This window comes from Anomaloglossus baeobatrachus, chromosome 1, assembly GCF_048569485.1.
Source record: "Anomaloglossus baeobatrachus isolate aAnoBae1 chromosome 1, aAnoBae1.hap1, whole genome shotgun sequence".
In the NCBI taxonomy this organism is placed as follows: domain Eukaryota; kingdom Metazoa; phylum Chordata; class Amphibia; order Anura; family Aromobatidae; genus Anomaloglossus; species Anomaloglossus baeobatrachus.
The window spans coordinates 285,648,905-285,675,781 of NC_134353.1; the positions used below are offsets into that span (position 1 = coordinate 285,648,905).

At 41.7% G+C, this 26,877-nt stretch overlaps 1 protein-coding gene across 1 annotated transcript in view; it reads left to right on the forward strand.

Moving 5' to 3' along the window:
- The first annotated feature begins 2,270 nt into the window (after positions 1 to 2,270).
- SLC39A8 (solute carrier family 39 member 8) overlaps positions 2,271 to 26,877 on the forward strand; it is a 104,451-nt gene continuing 79,844 nt past the window's right edge. Inside the window, exon 1 of the mRNA XM_075336831.1 lies at positions 2,271 to 2,588. Within this exon, the coding sequence (XP_075192946.1) occupies positions 2,355 to 2,588 (234 nt within the window). The 5' untranslated portion in view covers positions 2,271 to 2,354. The remainder of the gene's footprint in view (positions 2,589 to 26,877) is intronic.

The following is a 26,877-nucleotide window of genomic DNA, read 5'->3' on the forward strand; positions in this document are numbered from 1 at the left end:
AATAATCTTGGTCGCTCTTCTATCTACCTGTAAGATTATGCTATTTATCACCTTCTATACTTTTGCTAACAAGAAATGCATCCATTCCATTATGTTTTTTTGCATGGTTAACTGATGCTGACCATAGACATCTCCATTTCATAAATAATTTGCAGAAAAACAACGATTTTATATATTTGACTCAAAAATGACGAGATAAGACCTGTATAAATGCAATGAATTGTGTAGTGCATTTCAAACCATGTTTCATTTTGTAATAAAACATTCTTGATGATTGTGAAATAGTGACAATATCGGGCAGGTCAAAGTCTGGATGTCAATAGTTAATTGGTCCATGAATGGTACTTTGTTTTTTTTTTAGTTTGTTATACTTTTCAATAAATATGGAAGTACAAATCAAATTTAGCCATTCTTTATTATACTTAATATCAAATGCCAAATAGATGTAATCATACATTAATTGTGTGACTATTGGCTAATTTTAGACATTTTGTGATGGCCAATTTTTGTTAGGGGTGATCATCTAACATTTATATTAATATAAATGTAATAAATAGAATAAAATCATAAAACTTGAAAGAGTCCTTAGTTGTTGATGCCTTTTAGTAATATATTTTTCCCCTAAATGGCATCAGCTATGTAGTGATGGACACCTTCTTCCACTTGCTAGTAGCTGGGACCAGAAGTGCAAATTATTTGTTTAACTAGGTATTACCCACTTGGTACTGTATGGGATATCTCTATATTATTATTAGTTCTCACTAGTTATTAGTGGTTATCACTTTTATTTTAGTAAATTTGAGTGTATTTGTGGATACCTTTAGAACTTTTTCTTAAATAGGCTGTTTCATTTACACTCTTGATGATAATAATAAGTTTTAGTTCTTTAGCGCCAACATATTCTGCAGCGCTTTACAATTAAGAGGGGACATGTACAGACAATATGAGACAATACAAAATAACAAAATTGAGATACCAGGAGGAGTGAGGGCCCTGCTCATAAGCTTATGAGGAAATAGGGGAGACACAAATGATCTTTTCAATAGTGTAGTTTAGCCATGGTACCTGATGACTAAAATATATTAGTAAGTTCATATGGTCAAAATTCAGGAAGGAAACTCGTTGAGAATGCTATGTTGTTTCCATTTCTTACAGAGAGATCCCAGTCAGATACTTTTTTTGTAGGGAACAGGGACTAGAATCCTTAGACTGGTTATACACTTTGGATGGCCATCGATCATCCTTCCCGAAACCATGTTAGCCGACTCCCTCTTAAACAGGAGAGGTTTTTTGGCCCCAGTGCTCCTGTGTTTTCTATGATATAGGAGCCACCAGGCCTATCTCCTGGACACAATTCGATCAGCAGTGCAAAATCAGACATGCTGGATTAATATTTCTTCAGAAAATCAATTTTCTGGGGTTGTCATACTTATTAGTCAGTCAGCTCAACCTATTGATATTGGTGTGTTCGGCCAAAATTAGTCTATTGTGTATGGAGGCTTTAGTCTTGGGTATGACTTATTTTCCGTGCACCTTTCATACTTTCTCTAAATGCAAAAAAAATAAAAATTAAAAAACATATATTTTCTGTTATATTTACAAACCATTATTAAATATGAATTAATACATATCCTGGTTCCAAATTTCTCAGAATCAAATATTACTAGGAAGGCAATAACGAGCCAAAAGTACTATTTACTACAGTGTATCAGTGTTAAACAAGGCAAAAGAAAAAAAGAGCAAACAGTATCCGTACAGTTCTGAGCTCCACAATAACCCATTTAATGGAAGAACTTGGCCTGCTTCTATTTACTGGTTACATGATGCCAGGCAATATCTGAAGTAGTTAAAAGAAAGAAAATCCTCATTGACAAAGAAAGGGAATAGAGGAAAAGTACACACAGTACAGTGAGTGCTATTAAGAGAATATATATGTAGAGTGACTGGTGTTATCACAGGCTGTGGTGTCATATTTATATTGATTACCATGTTTTTTTTTTAAATATGCAGGTTTCATTGACACGGAGACAGTGTTTCCTTATCTGCCACAGACTGGGAAGAGCTTATACCATCTGGTATCAGAGGGCAGTTCCTATCCACAATACTAGCTGAGTTATCAGAGGGAGAGGACAAGTGGAAGAGGACAGATACAGGCTTAACCTACTCCGCAGGAGCCCATAGACTTGTGCAGGGCAGGAGGAATACACAGCCAATGCTAACAGCTCTCACAACTGGCTATTACTGACTATATGCTCTTTGTTTAAAGCCACTAACCAGTTCTGCAAGTTTTGTGTAGTTACTAATTAGACATCAGTTCCTTGTTCTAATAGGATAAACTGGGTAACTGGTGTGACATGGGTACCGGGGGGCACTGTGGAACTAAATGGGTCTGCTTAGCACTTACTCTGAGTATATGGCTGACAAAGGTCTACTCCCAAGGAACAGACATTGGGTTTGACACCGAGGAGAATTTCATTGAAGCTGTACTAAACACCTATGGAAACAATGGAAATCTCAGTGCCAGTCACATGGACAAGATGCTGGAAAGCTGTGGAAATCCGGAGGAGATGCACTCAAATTTCAACAAGGTAAGACCCTTATTTAGATACTTTGGTACTTCGGGTACTTCTAATTGTGTTACCAGAGTTGGCATTACATGTGGTAGGTAATGGAGGGAAGAATGCCAAAGGAAATCTAAGAAGTCATAACAATAGTTATAGCACAAAGACGTACTCTGTGTAATAACAAAGCACACTCAATCCAATCATATGCTTTTTACAAGTCCTTTATACACTATTTATAGATCCTGGTGACATTTACGTAAGTTGATAGGACATTCCATAAGGATCTTCACAAAGATTTCCTAAATGGATAGAACATTTTGCCAGTAAAGGTGTCACCATTGCTAAAAGACACAGTGTACAATATACAAATATATGGAGCATGTAGTGTATACTGTACATTGAACTGACTATACAAGTTATTAGATAATCCCTGTGGGAAAGTGCTTTATCTTGTGTAGATGGCATCCAATCAGGTCATTGTAAGAATGCACAACGTTTCTTACTTGTTACATCAGGAAAAATCATTGTGTAAGGGGAATGTGATGTATATATTCCTTTTGTATGGCATAAATACAAAAACACTATTTTTGGTGATTTTCAGTAAGGTAATGTTTTGGGTTAATTAATTATTGTATGCGTGTTATATAAATGCTGAATTCAAATGCTGACCGTCAATTTTCATTACCTGCTGGTTTCTGGGTGCCGACTAATGATGAAGTTCTGGTTTACTCGCAAGTGTGACTCCGGCCTATAATCATCCGGCAGAGATCCGTTGGCAAAAAGTTCTGCAAACACAATTTTTTTGCCCATTGCTAAATAACTGATTTTTGCCAGATTTGTTTCTTAACATTGGAGTCTATGGAGAACGGATCTATTAATTGACTTCTATTTAGACATCTGTTTTTCTTTTGCAGAACGTTTTCCGACGGATCTCTGCCGGATGAAAGGATCCGTTTTTTTCTTACAGGATCCATTTCAAATGTAAAGCAAATAGCAATCCGATAATGGATCTGTTCTCCATAGATTCCAATGATAAAAAAGTATCCAGCAGAAATCCTTTAAATTATTAAATAACAGACAAAACATTTTCCCAATGGATTTTCACAGGATCCATTCTAATGGATGATTACTGGACATGTGAACTCAGCCTTAACTATAGTGCTGTGTTTTATTGCCAAAAATCATTAGTTACTAAGAAAGCATTTTAGAATAAATAGATGTTATACTTCATTACTATTACAATTTAACCATTTAACATCATTATGTATGTGGCAGTGAAGGTTGTAGGACAGTGATACCCAACGTTTTTTGCTGTGAGAGCTACACTCCGCTCTGAGAGAAGTCGAGAACCATATTCAACTTTGAGAGATTGTAGTGAGCCATTAGCAACTTGTCCTCTCCTATAATGACACCCAGAGTGTGGTGTAAAAAAAGCCATCCTTCCCAAAAAAAGTACACCCAAGACCTTGTGCCCCCTCCCTTATAGGCATTAAATTTACAACTAGGGGTGCCCACTTTACCCCCATTCAATATATTTACATAAAACATACTCATCACACTATCGAATCCAGTGTCAAGAATCAAACTGGCAATATCATCCTTTGTCACCACACCAGGTGTATTGGCATCCAGATGTACTATGCTGTGGGGGAGTAACATCTAAAACCTTCACTTCATAGCTGGTTTCTAGATCTTAAGCTAAGGCAGCAAGCTGGCAGACAGCCACGAGCCACACATCATGGTCCTGAGTGCCATATGTGGCTCCCAATCTACAGGTGGGGGACCCCTGCTTTAGGAGATAAAGTACAGTGCCCAGGGCCAGATTAAGGTTGGTGGGGGCCCCTGGGCAGAAAATCTGGTGGGGGCCCAATAACCTTAACAATTTTAGCCGTAACAGTAGAGCACGCACTGTAGCATTTAGATATAAATACTGCACCTCAGTCTCACATTCCCCCTTCTCAGCATACTGTGCCCTCCTCCATACTGTGCCCTCACACTGGCCACCTTGCTGCCCCTTATCTATACTGCTTATCTCCTTCACTATCCAGTCACTATACTGCACCTCAGTCTCACATTCCCCCTTCTCAGCATACTGTTCCCTCCTCCATACTGTGCCCTCACACTGGCCACCTTGCTGCCCCTTATCTATACTGCCTATGTCCTTCACTATCCAGTCACTATACTGTACCTCAGTCTCACATTCCCCCTCCTCAGCATACTGTGCCCTCACACTGGCCACCTTGCTGCCCCTTATCTATACTGCCTATGTCCTTCACTATCCAGTCACTATACTGTACCTCAGTCTCACATTCCCCCTCCTCAGCATATTGTGCCCTCACACTGGCCACCTTGCTGCCCCTTCTCTATACTGCACCTCAGTCTCACATTCCCCCTCCTCAGCATACTGTGCCCTCCTCCATACTGTGCCCTCACACTGGCCACCTTGCTGCCCCTTATCTATACTGCCTATGTCCTTCACTATCCAGTCACTATACTGTACCTCAGTCTCACATTCCCCCTCCTCAGCATACTGTGCCCTCACACTGGCCACCATGCTGCCCCTTCTCTATACTGCTTATCCCCCACCACTACCCAGTCTCTATTCTATGCCCCTCACACTTTTCTTTCCCAATACTGTCTACTTACAATTTTCTCCCACCATACTGCTGCCTCACACTTTCCAATGGTGCCCCCCTGATAAATATGCAAATATGCCGCATGCCCCCCAAAGGTACGCCCCTGTACAGTGTACAGGAGAATACATGGCTGGTATGCGCAGGGCCGGCTCCAGGTTTTTGTAGGCCCTGGGCGAAAGAGTCTCAGTGGGCCCCATCCACACATAGACATGCACAGATACATTCACATACAGGCATACGTACACATATATATTTAAAGAGAAATTCACAAAAACACATAAATAGACATAAAGACACATCATACATGCACACACAGACACATTTTTATATTTTTATATATATTTTTAATATTGGGAAGCCGGCAACAGTCTCATTCACCTCCCCGCTTGTCTCCATCCAACTCCTCCTGGGCATGTGTCTGTGCCACGCTGATTGGTGGCAGTCACTAACAGACATGGCCGCACATAGAGCACACTAACACCGATGTATATACAGATCACAAGAGAGGCTGGAGACATACACATTACTGGGGGGGCATAAATATTACTAAGGAAAGGGGTATGGAGCAATGGGGGGCATACAGCTCTAGAGGGAGGCAGTGACTCAGAGGTGGGGGGACAAACAGCTCTGAGGTGGGGGGTGACATGCAGCTCTTGGGGTATACAGCTCTGGGGTGGAAGGGACATACAACTCTGGGGGTATAGTATTATGCAGCCTCAATATTCCTCCATATAGTATTATGCAGCCCCGATATGGCATTATGCAGCCCCGATATGGCATTATGCAGCCCCGATATGGCACTATGCAGCCCCCATATGGCACTATGCAGCCCCATATAGCAGTAGGCACCCTCATGTAGTATACAGCCCCCATATAGCACAATGCAGACCCATATAGCATTAGGCACCCTCATGTAGTACACAGCCCCTATATAGCACAGTGCAGACCCAGATAGCATTAGGCATCCTCATGTAGTACACAGCCCCTATATAGCACAGTGCAGAGCCAATAGCATTAGGCATCCTCACATAGTACACAGCCCCAATATAGCACAGAGCAGACCAGATAATATTAAGCACCTTCACATAGTACACAGCCCCTATATAGCACAGTGCAGACCCTGATAGCATTAGGCATCCTCATGTAGTATACAGCCCCTATATAGCACAGTGCAGAGCCAGTTAGCATTAGGCACCCTCATGTAGTATACAGCCAGTATATAGCACAGTGCAGAGAACCAGATAGCAATAGGCATCCTCATGTAGTGTACAGCCGCCATATCATTTAATGTACCCCCATGGTCGTCTGGCCATAGTGATTGTACATACTCACTTCTCCTCGTTCCCCCGCTGCTCCGGTCTCCTCGGCGCGTCCATTGCTGTCGTTCGACCTATCAGCAGGCGCGCAGTGATGACGTCACCATGCTCCGCTGCAGAGCTCTCAGAGTGCCAACAGAGACAGTGGGGAGAATCATGAGAGAGAGCCGCCCAATCTCATCATTGCTCTCAATTGTATCGGCAACTGCGATGCCGATACAATTGAAAGTGCGATCCTTGGCGGGGGGGGAGGCTGGTGACAGCGCTGGCATCGGGCCCCCTGACTAGGGGTACGCCACTCCTGCCACCGCGATTGGGCCCCGCGGCAGCTCAGGGCCCCAGCATTTGACCGGGTTTACTGTGATACAGACACCAGATGTTATACAATATACACATTATATGCCATCTGATGTGTGTACACAGTATATCACAGTGCTCTGTACACTGGATGTGGTATACCATGTACACAGTATATCACACAGCTCTGTACACTGGATGTGGTATACCATGTACACAGTATATCACACTGCTGTGTACACTGGATGTGGTATATAATGTACACAGTATATCACTCTACTCTGTACACTGGATGTGGTAAATAATGTACACAGTATATCACACTGCTCTGTACACTGGATGTGGTATATAATTTACACAGTATATCACACTGCTCTGTACACTGGATGTGGTATATCATGTACACAGTATATCACACTGCTCTGTACACTGGATGTGGTATATAATGTACACAGTATATCACACTGCTCTGTACACTGGATGTGGTAAATAATGTACACAGTATATCACACTGCTCTGTACACTGGATGTGGTATATAATGTACACAGTATATCACACTGCTCTGTACACTGGATGTGGTATATAATGTATACAGTATATCACACTGCTCTGTACACTGGATGTGGTATACCATGTACACAGTATATCACACTGCTCTGCACACTGGATGTGGTATACCATGTACACAGTATATCACACTGCTCTGTACACTGGATGTGGTATACCATGTACACAGTATATCACACTGCACTGTACACTGGATGTGGTATATCATGTACACAGTATATCACACTGCTCTGTACACTGGATGTGGTAAATAATGTACACAGTATATCACACTGCTCTGTACACTGGATGTGGTATACCATGTACACAGTATATCACACTGCACTGTACACTGGATGTGGTATACCATGTACACAGTATATCACACTGCTCTGTACACTGAATGTGGTATATACACAGATATACAATGCCCTGCACTGATCACACCTGGGCCTACAGGACCTCACATATTCTATATGTAATATGGGCCATATAGTGTAATGTGTGCTGCAGGCTCAGATGTGATCAGTGCAGGATTCTGTGTAGTGATGTCTCTGCTGGAGATCAGTGTGAGTTATTGCAGGGGAGGGATGAGGCCGATGACCCGGCACTGACAGTCCGACCTGATCTGCAGCAGGTCACACTCCTGCAATAACTCACACTGATCCCGCCGGCAGAGCTGCCGCTGACACTATGAAATCCCGTCCTGCTCCCTCCTCACTGCAGCCTCCTGCCCGGCACCATGATGGATGATGTCACACTCACCATCATCCACCGAGGCCTCTGCTCCGGTCCTCCCACAAGCTCCTGTACGGCACGAAGAAGCATCAGCAGGCGCGCGGTGACGTCATCCTTGCAGACTCAGCCCACACAGCATGCAGTGGGCGTGTCTGCAGCACAGTGACGGCCGGATTGAAATTCTTTAAAGGTACAGTGTGGTCCTGAACCTTAATAAAATGGCGCCCACACTGATGGTGGTGGGGGCCCCCTCAGAAGCTCTTGTGGTGGGGGCCCCTGGGCTGAAGCCCCACCTGCCCCGCCTATAATCCGGCCCTGACAGTGCCAAACAGGAGCTACAAGACAATGTATGAAGCTGATAGAAACCTCATTTATTGCCAAACATCATTAGATACAAAAACGTTTTGGGAATAAATTATGGTTATAGTTTCCAGTTAATTATACAGTATAACCAGCAATACATAAATAGCATAAGAGGCTTTAGGAGATTGGGCACAGTGCCCCAGAGCATCCAGAACACTATGTATAGACAATTGAATGTATCAGCTCACCGTGTATTCATGATTAAGGGTGAGTGTTTTCACCTGAAACGCGTAGTGTTGGTCATGTCATTCGTTGTGTCTGCATAATGGAATAAAGACCTTGGTTTTCCTTGCCTGAAGAGCTGGACATCCTTTCTTCTTTTATACTATGTATAGAACTGACGAATCCGCATTTATTGCCAAACATCAATAGATCCTAAGTAAACATCTAGTAAATAAATGTTATAATTTCCAATCAATTATACAGTTTAACCATTTACTAGCACGAGGGTTTTCTCACAACTAAGTACAATATATTGGGCTGATTTTCATCCTGGAGAGTAGAAAAGTGAAATCTGTTTGGTATTCTATATATCTTGCGAGTGCTATGAGAGTGTGCAATTTTTTTCATCACCTACCATCCATCGATATGACATGCGTTCTTGTTTCTCAGCAACTTATTATACAGTCATTTACAGTGTTCTATACTACATAATGGTGATGTATCTGTAAAAAATTGAATGATATATGGATGTCATATGGATAGTTCAATTTTTTTCTTGCACACAGAGACTTGTATTGGTGAGTCTTGTGCGATATACTCAGCTTTCAGCTAAATGGTGAGGGTTGCAAGTGTCAGACCCCACCAATCTTAAATTGATATCCTACAGACAAGAAATCAATTGCTTGGTCCCAGATAACCACTTTCGTGGAGCTCCCTAGGTAAACAGTTAGGTAGTTGTCCCTTTTCCTTTTCTATAAAGTCCAAACCAATAATAATATCTGTCTAGCTCAGATTAGATAAATAGTGTATAGATAAAGCAAATAGAAGATTACAAATACTAGAAAAAATGATGTAATAATAAAATGATAGACTGTTTTTCTAAATAACATTGCCATAAAACGATGTTCTATGTGGATTTCTTATCCAATGCTCTAATTTGGCTCTGGGTTTTGTGTTATAAAGTTAAAAATGTAAACAAAGATAAAACAATCTTTTTGCCTTTTTCTGCTCAGTTTCATTTAGCACAAATTGGACTGTTTAGCCCTGTTTAACCTAATAAATAAATAAAAAAACGATGTGGGTTTGATCACCATCCAAGGTAAAGCAGACAGCTGTGGGCTGATATTATCAGGCTGGGATAGACCAATGGTATTTGGCCCTTCCCAGCCTAAAAATAGCGGCTCAGAGCTGCCCCAGAATTCATGCATCACATTAGATTGGCTTTTCCCCATTGCCCTGGTGCAGTGGTAATTGGGGTAATATTTTTTGGTGTTATAATCAGCTTTGAAATATCAGCTGACAGCAATCCCAGAGATTAGTAAATGAGAGACATTTATCAGACACACCCATTGCTAACCCAGTAAGTGTAAATTAAATAAAGCACACACACAGGAAAAAATAGTTTATTTGAAGTCTCCCTCACACTCCATCATTCACCAATTTATTTGAAGAAAAAAAAAAAAGCCATGGCGATCCAACATAATTTATTGTATAGTGATTCCTCGACATCCTCCGAACCTGTACTCCAACCTATGGAGCCTCATTCAGTGAACTAGGCTCCAAAGGTCACTCCAGGTCAGCACCAGACCCACAGTTTCTCATGTCAGTAACTCAGTGACGTCATGGCACGTGAGAAATTCTGGGTCTGGCGGTGACTTGGAGTGACTCTAGAGGTCACTCCCAATCAGTGCCAGATCCATGATTTCTCAAGTGCGGCAACATCAGAATCACCATGTATAAGAAATTCCAGTTCTGACGCTGACCGAGAGTGTCAGGCCCGGTCAATGGCAGACCCGGAATTTCTCAAGTGCGGTAAAGGTCAACTGAGCTATTGACATCACCATACGTGAAAAACTGTGTGTCTGGTACTGATCTGAAGTGACCTATGGAGCCTTGTTCTCTGAACAAAGCTCCATATATTAAAGTTTAGACTTGGAGAACGTCGTGGGATTACTATACAATGGTTTACATTGGATCTTAATGTTTTTGTTTTCAATAAATTAGTGAACAAAGGAATATCTGGGGTAATTTTTATTCAAATAAACTATTTTTTCCCTTGTGTGTTTTTTTTTAAATTTACACTTAATGTAATGGGGGTTTCTGATAGATACCTTTACTTTACTAACCTGTGGGCTTGATGTCAGCTGACAATTCACAGGTGGCATCAACCCCATTAACCATTACCCCAATTTTAACTGCAACCGGACAATCTGGAAAAATTGGGGTGAAGGACCAGAACTGGAGGAACTAATGGATGCGCCAATTTTGGGGCAGCTCTGGGCTGCTAATTTTAGGCTAAGAAGGGTTCAAAATCCATAGGCCTTTCCAGCCTGATAATATCAGCCCATAGCTGTTTGCTTTACCTTGGCTAGTTATCAAAAAGAGGTGAGATCGCATACCAGTTTTTAAAAATTATTTATTTATTTATCATATTAAACCAACCTAAAAACACCCTTTAATGCAAATTGAAAGGCACTAAAGGGTGCAAGTGTAAACCATTGCATATATGCCTGCTGTAATCTTAGCTGTCCCTCCTACATCAACACTCCCTGAAATGCACGGTGCTGTGCATTGCACCCTTGAGTCTCATATAAGACCTGATGATGCAATGCGGCCAGCCAACCACAGAAATACCAGTAGCCAACATGATTGTGGCATTACTGTGATTGACAGGCATTCCTCATGTTTAGTGGCTCAAAAATAGTCACAAAACATTCAGATTGTGTACTTGAGCAAGGGGCTCGAGCACTCCCAATACTCGGCCGCGTATTGAGCTTGTAGAGCACCCCAATATTCAATCAAGTAACGATCAGTGCTGAACACGCTTGCCCATCACGAAGTATGACTATGATAGGGATATCTGCTTCCTCACAGTCAGGACTATCGAAACAGATAAGCACATCTGAGCTACGCTGTGTTCATAACCCCATTGAAGTGTATGGGAGCAGTGAAAAAAAGCGTAGCACTGCTTATTTATAATAAAGCTTATTTTTATAGCACCAACATATTCCACAGCACTTAACTCTAGGAAAGAATCTCCAGACACATTATAAATTGGCCCAAGTTTTTAAAGGGATCTATATCACAGATATAATGCTGCTGATGACACATCAGCAGTAAGAAATTGGTTACATTTAGTTTAATTGTTTTTTCATAATATTAAATATCCTCAAGTAAGTAATAAAAAATGGTGTAAATCTAGCAGTGGTACACTCAACTTGTGCACAGTACCTATATTATACTGTGGGGCATTTGCTTTGAGAACCCTATAGTGAGCAGAAGTAGTAAACAAAAAAAAAAATCAATCTCTTCCCATATTTACACACATTAGCTATGCAAACCACGGACGATAATTACAAATAGACTTAAGCTTACTAATCCCTTAGTTAAAATGTAACTTTTGTTGAATAATTAATTTAAAACTCACAACAAAGAAAATTAAGATAAACACTAAAACAATGGATCTGGTGTTGTGCTTGATTAAGTATGTATGCCAGACAAAAAGTTAACAGATGACAGGATAATAATTGACAATCAGCATAAATTAAACTCATTATTTCAGGAATGTCTATAAGTAGTAAGACAAATCTGGCCAAATTCAAACCAAACCGGAAAAACAGCTGTGAATCCCGGGCGCTGCCATAGAGTGAAACCAAGGGAGTATGTTCGCTGTATCGTTATTCATACAACCTGATGAAGGAGTTACTCCTGACTCCGAAACGCATTGTATGAAAAAAGATCCAGAGAACATATACCCTTGTCTTCACTCTATGGCAGTGCCCAGGAATCATAACTCTTTTTCCTCTTTTGTTTCTTCCCAGCAGCCTTTCCTACTTACAAGTACAGAGTTGTGCCAGGTCACAACCTAGGCAGGTGAGCATATAGAATACCTTGCTTGCCCTGTCTTATATTGCAGATAGCACACTTTAGGCCGGAGTCACACTTATGAGAGAGTCTTGCAAGTCTTGCATCATATCACCCGACATGGCCTGCAGCTCTCCAGACAGGAGCATCTCAGCTGCATAGAAATACATGCAGCTGACCCGATCCTGTCAGGAGAGTGTGTGGCCATGCCGAGTGATGCGATGTGAGACTCGCGCGAGTCTCTCGCAAGTGTGACTCCAGCCTTAGAGTGCCTTTTCTCTTTCTTTTTAAATCAAACCAAGTGGCTCAACCTCTATTATGTCACCATGCCACTCCAGGAAAGAAGCGTCAATCTTAAAAATAGTATCCTCACTGCTCGGAGGTTCTCCCTCAGGTCTTAAGTTAATAGCAGGCCATAATCTTGAGCTTTAGCTTCACCATAAAGTGGGATGGAAAATCTCTTTTTGGCATGGAATGGACTTGGGCAGGGGTTTCACCATCTAAAGGTTTGTGAAAATGCCATCATTTTCAGATGAATTCTGCCTTGAAGCCACCTGAAAAAGAACTAAAAATAAACCAAAAACAACAAACATATGATAGCAATAGTAGTATACACATGTTTTGTCATTTTGAACTTCTTTTAAACACTTCAGGCTTCCATAGCTGCAAAAAAGGTCAAAAGAAGTGCTGTGACTATTATTTTGGTGGCTTGCAAGCTTACTCACTTGTAATGCACACAATTTAAAAAAAAACAACAAAAAACAAAAACGCAGGAGCCGCTTGCCTCTGGTCAGCGCGCTGACATCAAAGGCATGAGCCGCTTGTCTCTGATTTGTCAGTGTGCTGCCTTTGGGAAGCGCTGACAGCAGAAGTTCCTGCATCAGTCCCAATGGTTACCGGATACACATACCTGTGGACTACAAGAACCAGGTTAGAGACCGCCGAGGGAGCAGAAGATAGGTGAGCATACTATGTGTGTTTCTGCGGACTTCAAGAGCCAGTCAGAGAGCGGTGAAAGTACGGAACCGGAAGTGTGTGCGGTGAGTATTTGCCTGTACAGCAAAGCATTGCTCGTAAACCGAAGTTACAAATTTACAGCAAGCTTTGCTCGTATAGCGAAATACTCGAACACCAAGTTACTCGTAAACAGAGGTTCCACTGTAGTTTAAAAATGAAAAAAAAAAACAGAAACAAAGAACAAATCTTTGATTGATTTGGTGCATCTTAAGTTATCACACATCTGTTTAGAAACATTACTCCGCTTTTTAAGCCACATTCTTACTTGAGTGAGTTTGTGAAATATTTTTTTAAAAATGTCGCAATTGGTAAATATGGTTAAAACCTCAAGAGCGTAGTTAGCCATAACCACTTTTAAAAAGTAATGAGAGAGGTGTAAAAGGTCAAAATGTCACACATTTTTGCCCAAAACTTATCTCTGGAAAAATAGGCAACTTTTAGAAAATTGCCTCAAAAGCCTTGATGCTTGGCATCACAGTTTTTTTTTTTATCTTTTTTGAGGGACATTTTGAATTTTACATGGCCTTTTGTCTGAGGTTTGACAGTGGACTTTAGTATAGAAACAAACACCTTAAAACCACATGTCAAAAGTGTGTAATAAACAAAAATCCAATAAAGAAAATGTAGGTGGGTTACAGTTGGGGATGCTAAGTGGCCTCTGTGGTTGACTTTCACTAAGGTCTCATTCACAAATCCGTGTTTAAACATGTACAAGAAAAATATAACGGTGTCATCAGTATTGTCCATCAGTGTGACCATTTTTACTGTCAGTGTCTCATTGTTTTCATAGATGGATAAAAAATAAACCCCAAACTTTTCCTATACTTGAAATGTGAAACACATACAGTACACAGGCTGTACACTGATGCCATCCATGTGCTGTATGGCGGATCCATAGACTTGTATTGGCCCTTGTTATCCGTGCTACTGGAAAACAATGGACATGTTTCTTGTGTTTTGCATGGATGCTTGATCCGCAAAAAAGATGGACATGTGAATAGCAACTTAGATTAATGGGTAATGGGTATGTCATGTATATGTAAAAAAAAAAACAGACTGAAGACGTATGTGCAACATGGATTTGTGAATGAGGCCTCATTGAATAAAGTCAGCACTTACATTTTGAGATACTTAATTTTTTTTGGAATAGTTCTGTGAATAAATTTACAATCCGTAACAGCATTCATTATTATCTCCTTCTTGACGTGTGATGTACTTCGATCCTATATGTCTCTGTATATAACAGCATCATATCCAATAGTATAGTTGCTATGTAGCTGGTTAGGGCTGTATAAACGTGAAAACTACCGGATTCTGATAGGCTCAGTTGGCCACTATGTCACAGAAAATGAAAACCAGTATAAAAAATGGCGCATGTTGTGAGAACTGTTATATTTTACGTTGGCTTAAGGACTTCATGTTATTCCTCTTGTGATCTCATACATGGTTTAATATATTATGCTCACATGTGCTTTGAAGATCAAGTCATAGCACAGTGTTTTATTAAATACTAAATGTACACTTTACTAGGTTGTCATTTTATAACAGACTGAAAAAGTTCTAAATCGATACTACAGTGCATTATGATTCACCCTGAAAACATGAAGTTTCCTGTGACCTACATAAATTTAGGCACGTAAATTTTAATAACATTTTTGGCAATTCAGACTGAAAACTGAATTTAAGGTTCCTGTAAGAAGGAGATATTCCTGGCTTTATCTTTCTACCTTTCTACTCAGACATGAGTTGGCACCGTAGGTCGAGGGTTATCTCTATGTACTTAGGATGAATCACAAATATTTTCTACGGTAAGGACAGAACTCGGTAGAATACATGAGATATTCAACTGGCTGGAATCCTGTACATAAGTCCTACTCAGATCTGAGAAAGTGGGTATAACTGTATCCAGTCTCAGCAACCCTGTGTGAACTTACACTCCCTGACAGAAGTTTTGACGCTTAGCCATGTTATATAAATAAAAGCTTATAACCTGACTTTAAATTCATCCATTGGTTTTATAAATTACTCTTTTGAAAGATGAAACCCTCCCAAATTGGTTTAGGCTATGAAAATAAAGTTGCTGCAAAGCTGAAATATTGATCATTTAATGAGCACAGAAAGGTCAGATTTTGGCAAGACAAAAGATTTGTCGCCCACAGAAAGTAATGTGAAATTCAAACAAATAATTAACTTCTAATACAAAGATATGTTGTATAACATTGGTGAATGAAGTTGTGGTGCTATTAGAGCCATAATTAATATTTTGTGTGTCTTCCATGAGCTTGAAGCACTGCATCCATGCGGTTCAACAATGATTCATACAATTTATTGATGAAATCATCAGGAATAGCACAGAATGCAGTCTTACATGCCTCCCAGAGTTCATATAGATTCTTTGGTTTGGTCCTCCAAGCTTCCTCTTTCATCCCAACCCAAACATGCTCAATTATGTTCATGTCTAGTGACTGGGCTGGCCAGTCCTTGAGCACCTTGATTTTCTTTTCCAGGAGTAACTTTGTTGTAGAGATCGATGTATGAGATGGAGCACCATCCTACTGCAGAATTTGACCCCTTCTATGATTGGGAATGTAAGAGTTAGCTAATACTTCTTGATATTTTAGGCTATTGATATTGCCTTCCACCTTGCAAATGTTTCGGACACCCCCATACTGAATGTAACCCCAGCATCCATCTGTTTAACAGGCTGTGGGACTTGGCAAATGCCACACGTTTTTTTAATTGCCTTTTGTTTAGTGCTGGCTTCTGGGCATTGATTCGACCATGGAGGCCATTTTGAGACAGAATCCTACAAACTGTTCTAGTTGACACAGGGACTTGAGGAGACCAGGCCTGTTGGAGCTCAGCTGCAGTGGAAGAGGGGCTGGCTTTGGATTTTCTCACCAACAAACTTTTCTCCTGAGCAGTTGTCTTGCAGAGTATGCCGGACCTGGGCTTGCCAAAAACATTTCCAGTCTCTTCAAACTTTTTTTTAATTCTTTGTACTTGACGCTGAGACACATTAAAGGTGCAAGCTACCTCTGCAGTGGATCTGGTCTTCAGCCTCTTGATAATCAAGGCTGTGGTCGCAGGGTGGATTTTCGGCATGTTGTCAGAGGTCAAGTTGCAGTTGAAGTGAAGGTCTGGAGTGCTGAGTTTCTTTTTATACACACCCACTAATTAACCGATCATTTAGTGAGCACATGTGAGGATGTAAAGTAGGATTGGGTGCATTATATGACAAGGCGACAAAACTTTTGTCTTGCCAAAATCTGACCTTTCTGTGTTCATTAAATGATCAATATTTCAGCTTTGCAGCAACTTTACTTTCATAACCCAAACCAAATTTGGGAGGGTTTCAGCTTTCAAAAGAGTAATTTATAAAACCAATGGATGAATTTAAAGTCAGGTTACAAGCTTTATTTACATAAAATGGATAAGCGACAGAACTTCTGTCAGGGAGTGTATATAGGGCTACAGATACTCACTGTGCTGTTTGGTGACCTGACTTGTACCACACTCAACATGGACTAGAGGAAGCAAAGGAATGAATTGTCTCAGGAGATTAGAAAGAAAATTATAGATAAGCATGTTAAAGGTAATGGTTATAAGACCATCTTTAAGCAGCTTGATGTTCCTGTGACTACAGTTGCACATATTATTCAGAAATTTAAGATCCATGGGACTGTAGCCAACCACCATGGATGTGGCCGCAGGAGGAAAATTGTTGAGAAATCAAAGAGATGGATAATATGAATGGTAACAGAAGTTCCCAGAAAAATGTCTACAGAGATTGAAGGTGAACTTCAAGTTCAAGGAACATTAGTGTCAGATCGCACCAGCCGTCATTGTTTGAGCCAAAGTGGACTTCATGGGAGACGACAAAAGAGGATAGCATTGTTGAAAAAAATATCATAAAAAAGTCAGACTGAAATTTGCCAAACTACATGTTGACAAGCTATAAAGTGTCTGGGAGAATGTCCTATGTACAGATGAGACAAAAATGGAACGTTTTGGCAAGGCACATCAGTTCTATGTTCACAAATGGAAAAATTAAGCTTATCATGAAAAGAACACTATCTCTACTGTGAAACATAGAGGAGGCTCTGTTATGTTCTGGGGCTGCTTTGCTGCATCTAGGACAGGGTGTCTTGAATCTGTGCAGGGTACAATGATATCTCAAGATTATCAAGGCATTCTAGAGAGAAATGTGCTGCCCAGTGTCAGAAAGCTTGGTTCAGGTCACAGTTCATGTGTCTTGCAACAGGATAAGGACCCAACAGCTAAAAACACCCAAAAATGGCTAAGAGGAAAACATTGGACTATTCTGAAGCGACCTTCTATGATCCCTGACCTAAATCCTATTGAGCATCTCTGGAAAGAGTTGAAACATGCCATCTAGAAAAGGCAAGCTTCAAACATGAGACAACTGGAGCAGTTTACTCTTGAGGAGTGGGCTGAAATACCTGTTGAGAGGTGCAGAAGTCTCATTGACAGTTACAGGAATCGTTTGATTGCAACAGTTGCCTCAAAAGGTTGTGCAACCAAATATTAAGTTAAAAGGGTGGTTCACCCATACTTTTTATTGTCTAGATCGATATTATATTGAGAAACAATGTTTCTCTCAAATACTTTGTGTTGGCAATAGTGCATGTGAGAGGCACTATTGCAGACCGCTGTTCCCCGCTCCGTGACCTTCAGGCTCCATGACCTCAGGGATCTGGTGACGCCATGTCAAGTTCCGGACACGTCACATCCCTGTACCCGACCCCAGTCTTCCTGACTCACTGAGCTGTGGGTGGTGTTTCACCGCTTGTCACAGCACAGTGAGTCTCCTGCTTGCAGCGCTCTGCTGTGAGGTAGGAGGGAGCAGATGGGGTGTGACGAGCGGTGAAACACCGCCCACAGCCCATCACTCACAGACACTGCGGCCGGCCGCAGTGTCAGGAACATGACGTGACGGTCACGGAGACCGGGGGTCACGGAGCGGGGAACAGCGGTCTGCAATAGCTCCTCTCACAGGCACTATTGCCAACATAAGGTCTTTGAGAGAAACATTGTTTCTCAATATAATATCGATCTAGATAATAAAAAATATGGGTGAACCACCCCTTTAAGGATGGGTACCATCATTTCTGTCCAGGCCTATTTCATGAGTTTTATTTTTTTTTTAAATTCTGTGGAAGCAGAAAAGCAATATCTGACTTTAATTTGTTTATTTTAATAGATTTATTTTTTTTATTTACTATTACTTTTGTCAGATTCAAGTTATTTCTGTGACCATTGTGGGTTTTTCTTTCATTAAATGAGGGGTACCTACAATTTTGACCATGTGTGTATATCTAGACAGTCATCACAGTGAATTTTACTGCTGCTAGATTTCGAATGGGGATCCCTGGGTCCAACCAAGGATGTGGTTCTATGCTGATCCTACTGAACCTACCCTGTAGGTAGTGATGTTTTCTTCTAGGACTCATTCTGTCAGTGGATGAGTCAACCTGAGATTTTCCAGGTGTGGAGCATTTCAACTGCCGATGATTTGCCTAAACGGTCAAGGAGGACTAGGTCAAAATAGAACCAGGACAAAATTCAGCCTCTGGATTAAACAACATTTTCAACCAAATAATTTTACCCTTTAAAGACCCAGACATTTTCATCTCTGTACTTTACATTTTCCTTGTTCCAAGAGCCATACCTTTTTTCTTATTTTTTGTTGACAAAACCATATAAGGGCTTGATTTTCGTGGGACGGGTTGCAGTTCTAGCAATAGCTATTGTTTTTTATGGCTTATGTTTTTAAGGTGTTCATTATGTGCTAAAAACATGTCCAGTTTTTTTTATTTTAGGGGTGAAAAAAAGGTTCTGAAATTTGTAAAAAAAAAAAAACAAAACAAAAAAACCCCAACATGTTGCCAGTGTTTGAAACCTGTAACTTTTCTATTTTTCTATTGATGGAGCTATGTGAAGGCTTGTTTTTTTGCACCCTGTGATATTTTTATTGAAACTATTTTGGTAGACATTTTGTCAGCTTTTTCTTGCATTTTTTTGTTTTGCAAAAATGCAATGACCAAATATCTTTTTTCATTTCAATGCTAATATACAGTTTAAATAAATATGTATTTTGACTGATTAGATTTCATGGGACATTACATTACCTAATACGTCTATTGTACTTGAACCTACAGTCATGACCAAAAGTTTTGAGAATGACATCAAAATTATATTTTCACATGATCTGTTGCCCTCTAGTTTTTAATAGTGTTTGTCTGATGTTTACATCACATACAGAAATATAATTACAATCATATTATGAGTACCAAAAGGTTATATTGACAGTGAGAATGAGTTAATGCAGCAAGTCAATATTTGCAGTGTTGACCCTTCTTCTTCAGGACCTCTGAGAGCATGCCAGGGAGAATTGCAATCAACTTCTGGATCAAATCCTGACTGCTCTGTCCATTCTTGCATAAGCAATGCTTGCATTTTGCCAGAATTTGTTGGTTTTTGTTTTTCCACCCGTCTCTTGATGATTGCCCACAAGTTCTCAATGGGATTAAGATCTGGTGAGTTTCCAGGCCATGGACCCAACATCTTTAAGTTTTGTTCCATGAGCTATTTAGTGATCACCTTTGCTTTATGGCAAGGTGCTGCATCATGCTGGAAAAGGCATTGTTGCGCGCCAAACTGCTCTTGGACAGTTGGGAGAAGTTGCTCTTGGAGGACATTCTGGTACCATTCTTTATTCATGGCTGTGTTTTTAGGCAAGACTGTGAGTGAGCCGATTCCCTTGGCTGAGAAGCAACACCACACATGAATCGTTTCAGGATGCTTAACAGTTGGCATGAGACAAGACTGGTGGTAGCGCTCACCTCATCTTCTTCTAATAAGCTGTTTTCCAGATGTCCTAAACAATCGAAAAGGGCATTCATCTGAGAAAATGACTTTACCCCAGTCCTCAGCAGTCCACTCCCTGTACCTTTTGCAGAATATCAGTTGGTCCCTGATGTTTTTTCTGGAGAGAAGTGGCTTCTTTGCTGCCCTCCTTGAAACCAGGCCTTGCTCAAGCAGTCTCCGCCTCACAGTGCGTGCAGAAGCACTGACACCAGCCTGCTGCCATTGCTGAGCTAGCTTGGCACTGCTGGTAGTCCGATCCCGCAGCTGAAACAGTTTTAAGATACGGTCCCGGCGTTTGCTGGTCCTTCTTGGGCGCCCTGGAGCCTTTTTGGCAACAATGGAAGCTCTCTCCTTGAATCCTTGAAGTTCTTGATGATGTGATAGATTGTTGACTGAGGTGCAATCTTTGTAGCTGCGATACTCTTCCCTGTTAGGCCATTTTTGTGCAGAGCAATGATGGCTGCACGTGTTTCTTTAGAGATAACCATGGTTAACTGAAGAGAAACAATGATACCAAGCACCAGCCTCCTTTTAAAGTGTCCAGTGGGGTTATTCTTACTTAATCATGACTGATTGATCGCCAGCCCTGTCCTCATCAACACCCACAACTGTGTTAATGGAACAATCACTAAAACAATGTTAGCTGATCCTTTTACGGCAGGAATGCAATGATGTTGAAATGTGTTTTGGGGGGTTAAAGTTCATTTTCTTAGCCAATATTGACTTTGCAAGTAATTGCTGTTAAGCTGATCACTCTTTATGACATTCTGGAGTATATGCAAATTGCCATTAGGAAAACTTAAGGAGTAGACTTTGTAAAAATTAATATTTGTAGCATTCTCAAAACTTTTGGCCATGACTGTACAATCATTTGAACACATATACTATATTTTTCGATACAGACGCATTGCAGTATACAGCATATGTCTGTTTATCCTATGAAGCCCAGTCCATGGTTGACTTTCTTAGAATAACTAAAATAGCAGCTACAGGGTCAATCAGCAGGACGCTGGCTCCCTTAGTAGTTAATTGGCTCCTTGTGATGATGAAAGGGTGTAATGGGAGAAAGTGCACTTGCACACTGACATTGATGTTACTTAAAGTACCACTCAAGCATTTTTTTTTATTGGAGTGATGTTTTAAATCTAAGTTCCCTGATCCCTGTCTTATACTCACCTTCTGGCAGCTTCATCTTCTTCCAGCATTGCTCTGGCTGGTCTTCTGTGATTTGTGACCTGCCTGCAGCTCAAATGTTTCATGGAGCGTGGCGGAGGTCACAACAACTCAATGTATCTCTATGAAAGCCTCATTCTGTCCTCATTCTGGCTCTCATAGAGATGCATTGGAAGCTTGTGATGTAACTTCTGACTTATGGACAGTCAAAAGTTATAGCCACCAAAGCGGTGTCAGTAAAAGTTGAAGCCGACAGAAGATGAGTATATGACAGGGGACAAGGGATTTGGATTTAAAGGGAACCTGTCATGTGCAATATGCACCCAGAACCATGATCATGTGCACTAAATTGATGCTGAGTGTAAGCTTGCCAGTAGAGATGAGCGAGGTTTGAGGTTCACCAATTTCATGTTTGAGTGATTTTGGGGGGTGTTCGAGTTGTTCAATGAACTCGAATGATTTGCTAAAAGTTCGGCAGTTCGAGTTACGTTCAAGAATGGTTCGATCACCAAAAGCGTGGCTTTTCACAGTACATATGTGCGCACCTTTCGCATCTGCATGCGTCCTGCGTCCCCAGCTCAATCCCTCTCTCTTTCCTACTCACCGATCACGGGCGTCTCGCTGCACGGCTGTCACAAATCTCCAGCGTCATTTTCTCTTTTGAAAATGGCTGCCGCTTCATTATTCAATTAGTTATTCCGTGCTTTCCCCGCCCACCGGCGCCCATGATTGGTTGCAGTCAGACACGCCCCCACGATGAGTGACAGCTGTCTCACTGCACCCAATCACAGCCTCTGGTGGGTGGGTCTACATCGTGCAGTAAAATAAATAAATAATAATAATAATAATAAAAAAAAAATGGTTCCCCCCATATTTCATACCAGCCAGGATAAAGCCACACAGCTGGAGGCTGATATTGTCAGGATGGGGAGCGCCACATTATGGGGAACCCACCACCCTAAAAATATCAGCTAGCAGCCGCCCAGAATTGACGCATCCATTAGATGCGGCAGTTCTTGGACTCTACCCAGCTCATCCCGAATTACCCTGGTGCGGTGGCAATTGGGGTAATAAGGAGTTAATCATGGCAGGCGTCTACCCGAGATACCTTCCATGATTAAACTGTAAGTGAAAGTAAAGAAACATATACAGCGAAAAATCCTTTATTTGGAATAAAAGACAAAAAACACCTCATTTACCTCTTTATTAATCTCCAAACAACAATCCAGGTCCGAAGTAATCCACACGACACTGTCAGCTCTGCTACGTGAAGATGACAGGGAGGGCTCTGTGTCCTCTCCATGTAGCACCTGAAGTGAGCCGCGCTGTCACCGGACTTCACTCTGCAATGCAGACGTCAAGATTACTAAATCTGCCTATGTTTCTCATTAGAGACAGTGGCTCAATGGTTAGAGCTCTTGCTTAGAAAGCATTAGTTCACGAGTTCAAGTCCTGGCCGTCCTGGTAAAAATGTAATTTATTTTTAATTATTATTTTATTGTAATTTAATTTAATTATGCACTGAGGGGAGGAGCCAGACATCAGCTGTGAGCCGCAGGACACACTTCTAAAATCGGAGCAGTTCACGGAATGAGGCTGCATTGCTCTCCCTCTCCCTCTCTTTTTCTCTCTCTCTTTTTCTCTTTTTCCCTCTCTCTTCTCTCTCTCTCCCTCTCTCTTTTTCTCTGTTTTTCTCAGTCTATTTTTCTCTTTTTTTCCTCTCTCTCTCCCTCTCTCTCTTTCCATCTCTCTCTCTTTCCATCTCTTTTTCTCTCTCTCTCTCTTCTCTCTCTCTCTCTCTCTCTCCCTCTCTTTCTCTCTCCCCTCCCTCTCTCTCTTTCTCTCTCTCGCTCTCTCTCTCTTTCTCTCTCTCCCTCTCTCCTCTCTCTCTCCCTCTCGTTCTTTCTCTCTTTTTCTCTCTTTTTCTCTCTCTTTTTCTGTCTCTCTTTTTCTCTTTTCCCTCTCTCTTCTCTCTCTCCCTCTCTCTTTTTCTCTCTCTTTTTCTCTCTCTTTTTCTCTTTTTTCCTCTCTCCCTCTCTCTCTCTCTTCTCTCTCTCCCTCTCCCCCTCTCTTTTTCTCTCTCTTTCTCTCTTTCTCTCTCTCTTTATCTTTCTCTCTTTTTTGCTCTCTTTTTCTCTCTTTTTCTCTCCTCTCTTTTTCTCTTTTTCCCTCTCTCTTCTCTCTCCCTCTCTCTTTTTCTCTCTCTCCTCTTTCTCTCTCTCTCTTTTTCTCTCTTTTTTCTCTCTCTCTCCCTCTCTCTCTTTTTCTTTCTCTCGTTTTCTCTCTCTCTCTCTTTCGCTTTCTCTCTCTCTTTTTCCCTCTTTTTTCTCTCTCTCTTTTTCTCAGTCTCTCTTTTTCTCTTTTTCCCTCTCTCTTCTCTCTCTCCCTCTCTCTCTCTCTTTTTCTCTCCTCACCCTCTCTTTCTCTCTCTCTTTTTCCCTCTCTCTCTTTCTCTCTTCCTCTTTCTCTCTCCTTCTCCCTCTCTTTTTCTCTCTTTTTCTCTCTTTCTCTCTTTCCGTCTCTCCTCTCTCTCCCTCTCTCTCTTCTCTTTTCTCTATCTTTCTCTCTCTTTCTCTCTCAGACCTGGCGATGATCAGCTGATGCGGTCACCTGACGGAATCAGCTGACACTATAAGTCGAGGGGTGAGGCCGGCTTCTTACCGCACGGCCGGCTAAACTATCAGCTGATGCTGTTGGACAGGAGTCTGCACAGAAGTATGTAGTTTTTGGGGTTTTTTGCACTGATGCATCATCTGATTGTATAAAAGCTGATTATACAATCAGCTGCTGTGTCATGGGATTAAGGCCCTTGAACCTGACACCTCATCTGATCACTTTGCCTTCCAGCAAACCGATCAGATGATATTGGATCCGGATTGGACGGCGCGGGTAGTCTGGATTATGTGCAGCATGTATCCATCCTCCACCGGCTACCATCAAGACTGAGGTATGTTTGGCAAAGCTGCGCACTCATTAGCATGTTAGTACGCCCACATGGGTGTGCTAACATGCTATGTGGGCCGGCTAGCCAAGGGAACTCATGTCCTTGTGACTAGTCATGGGCCTCATTAGCATATAATAAACGATCTTTAGAAATACTTATTCTAAAGATCTCTTTATCTATGGTAGTGTATACAGGGATGGTTATGCAGGAATTACTAATGTGCACCCAGAACTGCACATGGTACTGGGTGCATATTCCACCTGACAGGTTCCCTTAAAAACACCATTTCGTCGCTGAAAAATAAATAAAATGCTGGAGTGGTTGTTTAATTGTTGCTGTCCGAAATTAACAGCGGCATTTATATAGTTAAATTGCAGTGACTAACGCAAGCTGAAATCTGCCTTCTATGAAGCAGACTCAGTTCCTAAAATGGCTGCATAATAAGGTTAGTGATCTGTAACAAAAATGTACGTCACAGGCCATTAAACAATGATCTATAAAATGGAGAGCAATTAAACAGATTTCTAAAAGGCGTGTTAGAAGGCATAGATTAGAAATTACGCATATTGTTAATAATTTGTAGTGCATATGGCATGATAAATTTAGCTGAACATGATTGGTAGGAAAAGATGGAATAATCAAATGATATAAAGTTGCAAAACAAGTAAATATAACATTCTATATATCATGTAAATCACACAGGACAGCACTGAGCATTCACCCAGTAAAAGTTTATTCCCATCTTTGTTGATGGATAGAATGGGAGAGTGCTGGTAAAAACAATCAATTTTCCAGTTACTGTTCATTAAAATTCCTGTTTCCTTACCAGATAATTTCAGAGGGGTTTTTTTTATTATTATTTATAGCTTTTTATCTAGTGTACTGTCAACCACGGTGTGTTCACAGTGGCCGAACATGAGTAGCGTTTACCACCTCTTTCCATCTGAAGCCGGCCAGGATCATTGAAGCTCGCTCTTAGCACCTAGTGTCACCCAGCTTCAGTGCATTGCACTTCTCCAATGCTGCAAAAATGAATAAAAAATTAGAATAACAGAATATTTTGGATTTATGGTCCAGGTAGGCATAGAGCTATAATACTGCAAAAGATTTAGGCAGAAAAACGCTGCATAGTAAGAATGCGTTAAAAAATAAGTGATAAAAGTTTATTTTTATAGCAAAATCTAAATCATATCACTGTTTGGCGAGATCACCCTTCTAAGCACACTTGCACAAAGTGAAGGATTTTGTAGGATTATAGTAAGTGTATGAGCAATCAGTTGTAAAAAAACAGGCGATATTGATAATTCCATATGTAAGTTGAAACACAGTCACAGAGACCTAAGGAACCTATATATACACTATGCGTCAGATCACTGTGACTAATGAATGTGTGAGGCCCCTGGACTATTCAGGTCGTCACAGGGTACTGCACGCTCTTTTTTAGTGCAGGATTCAACCCCTCATGGTTCTGGGTCCCCATCTTGCAGTACTGCCTCCACCAGCTCTACAAATCCTAGTCACATCTCGCACCACACCCTGTCAGGCACACCAGTGGGCTGCTAAGCTGGAATAAGGCCGCCCACCTAGGGATCAGACAGGGAGGTGGGAGGTGACAAGTGTACCGCCCCGCGGGCTTGGCTGTGACCGCCGAGCTGCTCGGATCCGTGCTCGCACTGCAGGTGGTGGCTCGAGCCTCTCACGGACACGGGGGTCATGTCGCTCTGCAAGGGAGTTGGCGCTACACGCGGGGATTTGGGTGTTTGGTTTGAAATGATAGTTCATGACGCCACCCACAGGTTGTGGTGATTGTAGACACCACCGCTGCGGTGAAGGTGTGGGGGCCCCCGGGAGCGGTGTAGTAGCGTAGCTGGGTGTTGATCTCTCCGTGGGTAGGGGATGTTGGTACCGGGGTCTGGTGGGCTGGGGCCCGGGTGCAGGGTTTAGTGTTGCGGTGCAGCGCGGCGTGGTGCCGGATGGCACTGGTGTACTCACTCTGACACAAGACACTGGAGTCACTGGTAAACCAAACGAAGTGATGAACGGGGCCCGCCGTCGGCTGCAGCTTTTCCCAGTTTAGATTGGTAATGTCCGCTTTTCTCCTGCACCTCTGTGTGTGAATCTTGACTCCTGTGCCTAGGCACCGGTAGTCCGCTCCCCGACGTGTACCTGTCGTAGGAGCCCGTTTGCCCGCAGACGCTGGTCCTTTGGATCTCTTGCCCTTGGCGGTGGCACTTATCCGGAATGGTTGGGCTGTTGCCTTCAATCGGGACTTAGGTGGGAATGAACCCCTGAGGTCCAGACCGCAATCAGTTAATTTGACTATGGTGGTGGCTTCTAGCCTAGTTCGGGGTCTGAGTACCCTGCC